This window comes from Lynx canadensis, chromosome A2, assembly GCF_007474595.2.
Source record: "Lynx canadensis isolate LIC74 chromosome A2, mLynCan4.pri.v2, whole genome shotgun sequence".
Lineage (NCBI taxonomy): Eukaryota > Metazoa > Chordata > Mammalia > Carnivora > Felidae > Lynx > Lynx canadensis.
Genome location: NC_044304.2, coordinates 7,647,968 through 7,658,713, shown reverse-complemented (window position 1 = coordinate 7,658,713; position 10,746 = coordinate 7,647,968). Strand labels below are relative to the sequence as shown.

General features: G+C 57.0%; 1 protein-coding gene across 2 annotated transcripts; it reads left to right on the top strand.

Moving 5' to 3' along the window:
* Positions 1 to 285: 285 nt before the first annotated feature.
* Positions 286 to 9,005, top strand: KEAP1 (kelch like ECH associated protein 1). Of its 2 annotated transcripts, none has more exons than XM_030300070.1 (6): positions 286 to 351; positions 2,775 to 3,460; positions 5,627 to 6,312; positions 7,392 to 7,597; positions 7,873 to 8,049; positions 8,210 to 9,005. In XM_030300070.1, the coding sequence occupies exons 2-6, from the start codon at positions 2,822 to 2,824 to the stop codon at positions 8,374 to 8,376; spliced, it is 1,875 nt and encodes a 624-aa protein (XP_030155930.1). In that variant the 5' UTR covers positions 286 to 351; positions 2,775 to 2,821; the 3' UTR covers positions 8,377 to 9,005. The 2 variants fall into 2 exon arrangements, with proteins under 2 accessions (XP_030155930.1, XP_030155922.1); XM_030300062.1 differs by lacking the exon at positions 286 to 351 and adding an exon at positions 644 to 734.
* Positions 9,006 to 10,746: the final 1,741 nt, after the last annotated feature.

Genomic DNA, 10,746 nt, shown 5'->3' with positions numbered 1-10,746 from the left:
GCTCAGGGGCGCCGGGCACCTGCGGGAAGGGCGGGGAATCTCGGCTCCTTCCCCGCCGCGCCCTCCCCGCCCTCTCCCCGCCTCTTTCCAGGCCTTCCCGAGGCCGCCCCCCACCCGACGTCCGAGACCCCGCTGGCCTTGCGGCCCCGGAGCCAAGGTCCCCCGACAGCGGAGGCGCCCTCAGGCCCCCCCCCCAGCGAAAGTTAGGCGGGAGCCGCCCCTGCCGGGCCCCGGACCCTCGGGCTTCCCGGAAGCTCTACGCGCGGGTGGCACCACTGTGCCCGGAGCCGCCGCGGCGCCCCGGGCATCCCCACCTCGCGGCGAGAGCTACGAGGCTACGCGGGGGCCGAGGTGAGCGCGCCGGCCGGGAGGGCTGTCCACCGATCTCCGGTGCAGGCAGGGGCGCTCCGGGCCTCGAACCCGGGGCCGATTCACGGCGGCTCCGACCACGCGGCCGGGTGCGCCGCGCCGTAGTGACGGGCGTAGTGGTCGCCGCGCTGGGGCTGCGCTGCTCCGCCAACGCCCGCGGGAGCGGGGGCGGGGAGAACGGCCCCTCTGCCGTCCCCGCCGCCCGAGGCCCCGGGGCCGCGGGGACTTTTATTCTGACACGGCCGGCGCCCGGCTCTGCTTAGTCATGGTGACCTGCGCGCGCTCCGCGCCTCCCCCCGGCGCGCAGCGATGGAGGCGCCCGGGCCTGGGCGACGGAGGCGGAGCTCGAGCGCGGCCATGGCGGGGTGAGTGAGGCGGCCTGCGCCCGGGCTGCGGGCGCCGCGGGCCGGGAGGGCCCCGGGGGTCGGGCAACAGGGCGCCGCGGGCCCGGTCGCCTTGGGGTTCCCGCGGCCCCGCGGAGGGCGCGGCTCGAGTCCTGGCCTTTTGTTGGACGGCGCGACTCGAGGGGTGGCCCGGGAGCTACGCAAGCCGGGCGAGAGGCCCAGGGAGTGCCCCTCGGACCGGGTGCCGGGGAGCGCGGCGCGTTGGGGAGCTTGGTCTGCGCCCTGGGGTTGGCAGTCGAAAGGCTGCGGCGGGGGTCACTTCCTCCCTTCTCCAGGCCTCGGTGGCGGCTCAGGCAGGGCATGCGCAGTCCCCCACTTATCTGCTTCGTGGGGGGAAGTGTCCAGTGTCCAAGGGGCACCGTTGACCGACTGGCCAAAGACCAGGAGGCAGGGCAGGGGCCTCAGCCGGGGAGAGGCGGTCAAGCGGCGCCCTGGGCCCCGGTGGAGGAGGGTGCTCTGGCAGGCACAGTGAAGCGGGCAGTCAGCCAGCCACTCGCTTACTGACCCCTGAGCAGTGCCAGGCCCCGGGCAGGCCGTGGGGGAGGCACGTGAGAGGGTGGGCACCTTCTGAAGCGCTGGGGCTGAGGGCCCGGGGCTTGGGCCATCCGTCAGAGCAAGCCTCGGAGCTCGGAGCTCATTTCGGTTTCTGACAAGTGCTGCGGTGGAAATAAAACAGGAAGGAGATGACTGTGCGAGGAGCCCGGGAAAGATAAATGGAGAACCTGGGGAGCCTCTTGCAGATTTCCCCGTCTTCTCCCTGAAGGACCTTTCAAAAGGGCAGCTCATGGCCCGGCCCTCCAGACTCCACAGGTTTCATGGAAACCTTCCCTTTAGTCGTCAGTAGCTCTCATTACCCTCCTCCGAGTCCCCAGATTGTCTCTCTCATTCTGCCTCTGAGCCCTTGCCCTTCCCTCTGCCTGGAACATCCCTTTGGTGTGTACATCCTTCTGGTCTCAGCTCTAACAGAGCCCTGGACTCCGTGATTTAAAGTAACTGCCCCAAGTCACACTATCACAGTGCTGTTGTCTTTTTTTTTTTTTTTTAAATAACCATAATTTATACTCAACTCTTGCTTATTTTACTTATGGCCCATCCTTCATCATCTCCAGGGGGGCACAGTTTATGCCCCTTTCTCACTGCTGTGTTTCCAGTGCTTAGAACAGCGCCTGGCACACAGTAGATACTCAGTAAATGTTGGTGAGGAGAATGAAAGAAGGAGCTAGACACGCTCTATCTGACTGACTTTGGCTCAGGTCATGATCTCACTGTCCATGGGTTCAAGCCCCGTGTCGGGCTCTCTGCTGTCAGCGCAGAGCCCGCTTCGTATCCTCTGTCCACCCCCTTTCTGCCCCTCCACCGCTCATGCTCTTTCTCTTTCTTTCTTTCAAAAATAAGTAAACATAAAAAAAAATAGATATGCTCTATCTAGGAAGGGAAGGGAAGCTGGAACAGAGTGAGCCAAGGGGAGAGGTGGACGGAGGCTGACTGTGTAGGGCTTACGAGGCCATTGAAGAGTTTGGTTTTACTCTTTGTGCTGTGGGAGTTGTGGGGGGATTCTGAGCAAGGGAGGGACATCATCTGACCCGTGTTTTTTTGTTTTTTTGTTTTTTTTTCTAATTTTTTTTTAACGTTTATTTATTTTTGAGACAGAGAGAGACAGAGCATGAACGGGGGAGGGTCAGAGAGAGGGAGACACAGTATCCGAAACAGGCTCCAGGCTCTGAGCTATCAGCACAGAGCCCGACGCGGGGCTTGAACTCACGGACCGCGAGATCATGACCTGAGCCGAAGTCGGCGGCTTAACCGACTGAGCCACCCAGGCGCCCCTGACCCGTGTTTTTAAGATGGAATCCTGGGCTGGTGGGGCCATGTGGCAGTTAGCACAAACGGACGTTGCTTCACCTGGGCTTGGGAAGGAAAACTGGTCTAGGAGTCGCTTTATCTTATAAAAGGAGGCCCGACCCCAGGCCCTGCCCCAGCCCTGTGCTCTCCCTCCTCCAGGCCTCTGAGTGCCCGTGGTGGTGTTGTCCCTTGTCACCTGGAACCCCATGCAGCCGGAACCGAGGCCTAGCGGGGCTGGGGCCCGCACCCGATTCCTTCCCCTGAGGTCACAGCGCCCCGAGGGGGCAGGGGACGCGGTGATGTACGCCTCCACCGAGTGCAAAGCCGAGGTGACGCCCTCCCAGCACGGCAACCGCACCTTCAGCTACACGCTAGAGGACCACACCAAGCAGGCCTTTGGCATCATGAACGAGCTGCGGCTCAGCCAGCAGCTGTGTGATGTCACACTGCAGGTCAAATACGAGGACGCTCCGGCCGCCCAGTTCATGGCTCACAAGGTGGTGCTGGCCTCATCTAGCCCTGTCTTCAAGGCCATGTTCACCAACGGGCTGCGGGAGCAGGGCATGGAGGTGGTGTCCATTGAGGGCATCCACCCCAAGGTCATGGAGCGCCTAATTGAGTTTGCCTACACGGCCTCCATCTCCATGGGTGAGAAGTGCGTGCTCCACGTGATGAACGGCGCCGTCATGTACCAGATCGACAGTGTCGTCCGCGCCTGCAGCGACTTCCTGGTGCAGCAGCTGGACCCCAGCAACGCCATTGGCATTGCCAACTTCGCCGAACAGATCGGCTGTGCCGAGCTGCACCAGCGAGCCCGCGAGTACATCTACATGCACTTCGGAGAGGTGAGTGGTGGGGGGAGACGTAAGGCAGGGCTTGGGGGCGGTATCAGAAGGACCAGCGACAGATGGACAAGGGTCAGATCAGGGAGCTGGAGAAAAACAGGGTTCTGGGGTCCTAGTCTACGCATCTGGGGTGACTCTGGGAAACAGCCGAGGAAGGGGAGCGCTTCGTGGGTCCATCTTCGTGGGTCACTGACTTCTCCGGGGTCAAGGGAAGGCAGTGACCCACGAAGATGGACCCATGAAGCTCGTTCCCATGCAGGGAACATGACAGCAGCTCAGCCCTGGGGTGCGCGGAGCAGGGCCCGATGCTTCAGGCCGTCAGCAGATAATTATGGAACACCTGTGACATGCTGCCTACCTCAGATGTGACCCTTAGACGAGTTTTCTTTGGTCGACGTAGTGTCGTCCTTACACTGTTCTTGGTTTCATTTTCGTTTTTGAGTGGAGGAAGTTGTGAGCATAAAATGACAGATTCCTTATAAAATCACAGTGATGAGCCCAAATTCTTGGGTGGCACCCACTGGTGGCTGTGCCCTTGGGATGAAGATAATCATAAGTGTTTGTTGAGCCCTGGCTGGGCCAACCCCGGTTCTAAGTGATTTCCATTCTTCAAAGCGTTGGATTTTCTCAACTCTCTTAAGAGGAAGTACCACCCCTGGGTCTGGCCCAAGAGGGCTGTACCCCAGGTCCCAAGCCTTGGAGAGTCCCGTGGTTTAGAGTGCCTTCCTGAAAATTTCCTTTCTTTCTTTGTTCTTTTCTTTCTTTCTCTTTCTTTCTTTCTTTCTTTCTTTCTTTCTTTCTTTCTTTCTCTCTCTTTCTCTTTAAAATTTTTTAATATTTATTTATTTTGAAAGAGAGACAGAGTGTGAGCAGGGGAGGGGCAGAAAGAGAGGGAGACACAGAATCCAAAGCAGGCTCCAGGCTCTGAGCCATCAGCACAGAGCCTGATGCAGGGCTGGAACTCACACACTGTGAGTCATGACCTGAGCCGAAGTCGGAGGCTCAACCAACTGAGCCACCCAGGCGCCCCTTCTTCCTGGAAATGTTCAAAGCCCTCCTCCAGGGGCTAGGATCAGCCGGGGTAGATAGTGCCCTGGTTTCCATTTCTCCCCTTAAGGGACAGATGTTCTCCCTTCTACCACACATGTGGGGTTGACCAGATGCCCCGTGGACCTCTGGCACTGGTCCTAGGGCCTATGGCTTCCAGAAAGGCGGTCTGTGAGCAGGGCTTTCCGACAGCCTTGCATAATGTTTCTTTAAAGGGATTGCATGGGCTTGGGGTACCTACCAGAGCATTGGTGGCCTGCTGATGTGGGCTGACTGAAATTGCTTTTATAGAAGACTGGTACCTGACAAGAAATACTTGCCTGGGGCCCTGTCTACCCTACTATATAGTTGGCTACCTCGCCCGGCTGTGAGGTAGCTGCTAACACAAACCCCCTTTACAGAGGAAGAAAACCAAGGCCTGGAGCGTTTCAGGTATTTGCCCAAGTCACCTACTTAGAAAGTAGTGGGCCATATTGTAGTTCAGCCTTCTTCTTTAGAGCCTACACTTTTCTAGAACATTCTAGTGCTGCTACTTTTTCCTTTTTAGCCAATCTACCCTTTTGAAAAAGTAAGGTCGGAGGTGCCTGGATGGCTCGGTCGGTCAAGCGGCTGACTCATGGTTTCAGCTCAGGTCACGATCGCATGGTTTCGTGAGTTCGAGCCCCGCATCGGGCTCTGCGCGGACAGGGTTGAGCCTGCTCGGGATTCTCTGTCTCCTTCTCCCTCTCTGCCCCTCCCCTACTTGCACTGTCTGTCTCTCTTAAAATAAAAAAAGACACTTAAAAAGAAAAACAAAGAAAAAGTAAGGTTGTTTAAAAAAAAACAACAAACGGGTAACCTTGTAGGTCAAGCACAAAACGAAACAAAAGGTACGTGGTACATCGTCTCTTTGCCCATTTACCTGAGTGCCTACGTCCGATACGCCTGGCATGTGTGGCACCAGCTCGTTTAATCTTCGCGACCTGTGAAGTTTATACCGTTCAAATCCCCGTTTTACCAAACTGGCAACTGAGACTGTCCGAGGCAGGTTGAGAGACGTGTCCCCCAGATCGCGCCGCCGTGGCGGGCTCGGGGGAGCGGCACGCGGGAGTCAGCCTGCCACAGTAATGCCCTCTACAGGTGGCCAAGCAAGAGGAGTTCTTCAACCTGTCCCACTGCCAGCTGGTGACTCTCATCAGCCGAGACGATCTGAACGTGCGCTGCGAGTCCGAGGTCTTCCACGCCTGTATCAACTGGGTCAAGTACGACTGCGAGCAGCGGCGGTTCTACGTGCAGGCGCTGCTCAGGGCTGTGCGATGCCACTCGCTGACACCCCGCTTCCTGCAGATGCAGCTGCAGAAGTGCGAGATCTTGCAGGCGGACTCCCGCTGCAAGGACTACCTGGTCAAGATCTTCCAGGAGCTGACCTTGCACAAGCCCACGCAGGTGATGCCCTGTCGGGCGCCCAAAGTGGGCCGGCTCATCTACACCGCCGGCGGCTACTTCCGCCAGTCGCTCAGCTACCTGGAGGCCTACAACCCCAGCGATGGCACTTGGCTCCGACTGGCGGACCTGCAGGTGCCTCGTAGTGGCCTGGCGGGCTGCGTCGTGGGCGGGCTGCTGTATGCCGTGGGTGGCCGGAACAACTCGCCCGACGGCAACACCGACTCCAGTGCCCTGGACTGCTATAACCCCATGACCAACCAGTGGTCACCCTGTGCCCCCATGAGCGTGCCGCGCAATCGGATTGGGGTTGGGGTCATCGACGGGCACATCTATGCCGTGGGTGGCTCCCATGGCTGCATCCACCACAACAGTGTGGAGAGGTGAGTGGCAGGGCCCGGAGGGGGTGGACGCTGAGGGTCCCATTGCTACCGGGTCCCAACCCATTGGGATGCGGAGACTTCCCCTGTTGTCGAGTGCCTGTCTCTCTGTGCCCTACCTTCAGGGAGTGGACGCCTCCAGGTGAAGCTAAATTCCTGGGAGATGTAGGGTCAGGGACCTTGGATGATGTGTCTGGGCCTGGGAATTGCCTACAGGGCTGTCACAAACCCATACAACTCTTTTTCTGCAGGTCTGGAAAGAGTTCTATGATTTTGAAGTTACTGTAAAATGCTAATTTTATTAAACCATGACACCTCGCTGCCATCTGCCTCAAAATTGCCATAATAAACAGATGTACGAGGTGTTCTGTGTGGAAGGTGCCCCTGGGATATGGTACCCTTGTACAGTGCACAACCTGCACAACTGCATAGTGACCCTGCGTTTAGAAGCTGAGTATTTTGGTCTTTCTGCTTTTGCACAGCCAGTCCTCTGCCCTCTCCTCTTGCAGAAGTGTGATCCAGGATACAGTTCTCACCTGGAGCACTTGTTAAAACAAACTCCCTAGCCCACTGCTGGAGACCTGGCATCGGTGGTGGGCTCGGAGTGAGGCTGGGCAATGGGAATTTTAAGTAAGCCCCACACTTGGACAAAAACCATCCTGCCTGGTAGCCTAGTTGCTAGAGTTAGGATTCTGGTGTCTTAGAAGGCTGGGTCAAACCCCAGCGCCACGTCCTTGGCGACCCTGGACATGCCGTATCATCCCTCTGTGCTTCCATCTTGTCACCCGGAGGTGACGGGAGATGGCAGTGGGGACCACCTGCCCAACAGGCTGGGTGCGGTTTGGGTGGGATGACACATAACAGCACGGGGCCTGGCCGTGGGGCAGGGTGTGGCCACCGGCGTGCAACACACGTACGTGTGACCTTGAACAGATGAGGGCTGTGAGCCTCAGTTTCCCTCAGAGAATAGCTAGAAGGATGAAAGAGCCCGAGTGCCTACAGAACTGGCAGAATATCGGGTCACAGTACGTGTTCCCCCGAGGTCAGCTACGACTGCCATTGTCGCTGTCCTTCCTTTGCAGGTATGAGCCAGAGCGGGACGAGTGGCACCTGGTGGCCCCAATGCTGACTCGAAGGATCGGGGTGGGAGTGGCTGTCCTCAACCGTTTGCTCTATGCCGTCGGGGGCTTTGACGGCACAAACCGCCTCAACTCAGCCGAGTGTTACTACCCAGAGAGAAACGAGTGGCGGATGATCGCACCCATGAACACCATCCGAAGTGGGGCAGGTGGGTGGGGGCTGCGGGGGGGACGGTGGAGGGACACCCTCCCACTCCTGAGAATGAAACTCGGCCAGGCCTGGGGAAGGCTTCCTGTTTTGATCTTAAACCCTGTGGCACACACACAAGAGCTAGATTCTGACCGAGTCTAAGCTCTTCTCCTGCGGCTTTGTTTCTAAAGGGTCTCCCGGGAGAGGGGAGAGGGGAGGGCGCCCCCAAGAAGGTGGTGGCTAGGCCCCCAGTGCCAGGCCCCGGAGTCACCCTCTCTGCATGGTACGGTTTAGGAGTCTGTGTCTTGCACAACTGTATCTATGCTGCGGGGGGCTACGATGGTCAGGACCAGCTGAACAGCGTGGAGCGCTATGATGTGGAGACAGAAACGTGGACTTTTGTAGCTCCCATGAAGCATCGGCGAAGTGCCCTGGGGATTACTGTGCACCAGGGAAGAATCTACGTTCTGGGTGAGGCCCTGGGGGCGGAAACCTGGGTGGAGAAAACTGATTAGCCCCGTCTCTTGGGGGTGGGCTCAAATCCCAGCAGGAAGGCTTCTTGTGGGTCCTTCCCCCTCTTTCTTTCCCCTGCCCTCAGAGGGGGTGATTGTGTCCTCTGCTGTCCCTGCAGGAGGCTACGACGGTCACACGTTCCTGGACAGTGTGGAGTGTTATGACCCAGACACCGACACCTGGAGCGAGGTGACCCACATGACATCCGGCCGGAGCGGCGTGGGTGTCGCCGTCACCATGGAACCCTGCCGAAAGCAGATCGACCAGCAGAACTGTACCTGTTGAGCCACTTTTGTTTCTTGGGCAAAAAAACGGTCCGATTGAGAGTATTGTTGTTTTTGTACAAAAACAGGGGCAAAAGAAAAGGCGCCAGAGCAAATGCTTATCCTCCAAGACGGGAGGCTGAGATGCCTCAGTGTTAAAATGACAAGCAGAGAGAAAAGAAGGCCCGAGTGGGACCCACGAGCCTGTCAGAGTAGTCCCAGGAATGTCCAAGAGAGCCTTTCTGGGCAGGGGAGGCATGAGGGCAGGCTCCCAGGAGAGAGGCCCCTGCACCCACTCCCTGAGAATAGGCCCGGGGCCCATGCCCGCAGCCGCCACCTCCCCTCGGGGTGAAAGCAGGTGCCGAGGTCGGGCCCGTTTTTGTTCCTTGTGTCTTTGTGATTGGTTCCTGGAGGCCTGGGAAGGAGCTGACTGAGGCCTCGAGGGGTGAGGCCTCTGCGGAGGTGTGGACCCCAGGGATGGTCCTGTACATAGAAACCACTGGATATCTCTGCCCTGGACAGTCAATTTTGTTGATAAGTAACCATATAACTTTCCAATGAAAATAAAGAACAAACTAACTAGTGTCTTCCACCCGGGCTCTCAGCTGGAGGTCTCGAACCTGGGGACAGAAAGAAGTCTTCTGAGATGTATCCAAGTCTTTGATTTCGACTTTGAATTTGAAACCAGCCCGTTATCTCTGCCCATCAACTTGACATGTAGGGCATCTTTCTCCCCGTAGACAAGCCACACAGGGCTCACTTTGTCACTTTTGGCTGCTCTGAAGACAATGACCCAGCTCCTTGACACCTCTCTTAGGGCTCCCTGGAGCTCTGTTGTAAGGCAAACCATCCCAACATGCCTTCCAAGTCACTGAAAATCTATCCAGTCATTCTTAGGTACTTCAGTCACACAGACTGAGCGTTTTGTTTTGGCGCCTGGGTATTAAAAAGACAAAGGGGTTCTTGGGAATGTTCTTAGGCTCCATATAGCGTGGTCTCTTCTGAACAATTCCTGTGAAGGCATTATATGGCCAGGATCGATCGATCGATCAATCTCTCTCTCTCTCTCTCTCTCTCTCAATCGCTTTTATTTATTTATTTTTCAATTTAGAGCATGCAAGCAGGGAAGAGGGAGACAGAATCTTAAGCGGGCTCCACGCTTGGTGCAGAGCCCAACCAAGGGCTTGATCCCACGACTCTGGGATCACGACCTGAGCCGAAATCAAGAGTTGGACGTTCAACCAACTGAGCCACCCAGGCGTCCCTGGCCTGGATCTCTTAAGCCGATTAACTCTCTTTGTGCTGGGAGAGTGGAGCACAGAGGAAAGAAGTATGACCTCAACTATGAGGAATTTCATAGGCTCTCCCAGGTAGCTGAGCCAGGAAACATTTGATTCCTTCCCTTCCAGGGAAAGCCTAACTGCCCATCTGTGCAGCTTCATTCACTCGGTTCGCCTGAAGGCTGTCTTGGCTGGGCCGCTTCCTGGAACCAGAAAACAAGTCTACGTTGGCTGCACTGAGTGGATGGGGAGAACTAGAAGTTGCAAATGTAACATCTGGATAGCCTCTTAGCATTGGCAGAGTGTTTCTACACATGATTTGATGCTCGAGAGTGCTGGGTTCTAGGAAGGGCAAGCCTGAATTCTTTGCAGATCGAGGTTCGGAGAAGCGACTTGCCCGAGGTCACGTGGCCACTAAGTGGCAGAGGTCAGATTCGAGCAGCTCTACCACTGTGATCGTGAGAAGGGATAGAAGGGGGTCCCGTGGGGGTCAGTGTGTAGATCGGTGGTTCTGGAAACAGTGATCGAATCTAGAGTCCAGAGGAATTTGCATGTAGTTCAGTGGCCAGAAGCCACACGGCCCGTCCCAGAGTGGCGTCTCCTTCCCCCTCTGGAGGTCAGGTGTAGCTGATTCAGTAAAGCAATTCGGGAATCAGCAGTCAGGTGCAGTTTCTTACCCGCAAAAATGGTACTTGGGACACCTACTGGGCAACAGGCCCTGTGTAAGCGGCTGGCCCAACAAAGGTATTTACGTTCCCTTTCAAACTCCGCAAAAACAGCCATTTAAAAAAGACCTTGCTGTGCTGGGCACTGGGGCAACGGTAGTGAACAGGCCCCAAATGATTCCCGCCCTCATGGAGATTATAGCCTAGCAGCGGAGCAGGGCCTCCAACTCGTTCTGGTTTGCCCAGGACATTCCCGGTCTGAACACTGAAAGCCTGGCGTCCCAGGACCCCTCAGTCCCCAGGAAACCGGGCCAACTCTCCAGGTAAGCCAGAGGCTGCAGAAGCAATATTAAAACCGTGCTAAGTGGCAGGCAGCTGAGGGTCACGGTGAGGTTTGCATTTGTACGTCGATGGCTCTGGAAGCTGTGTGGATGTGGCTGGGACCTG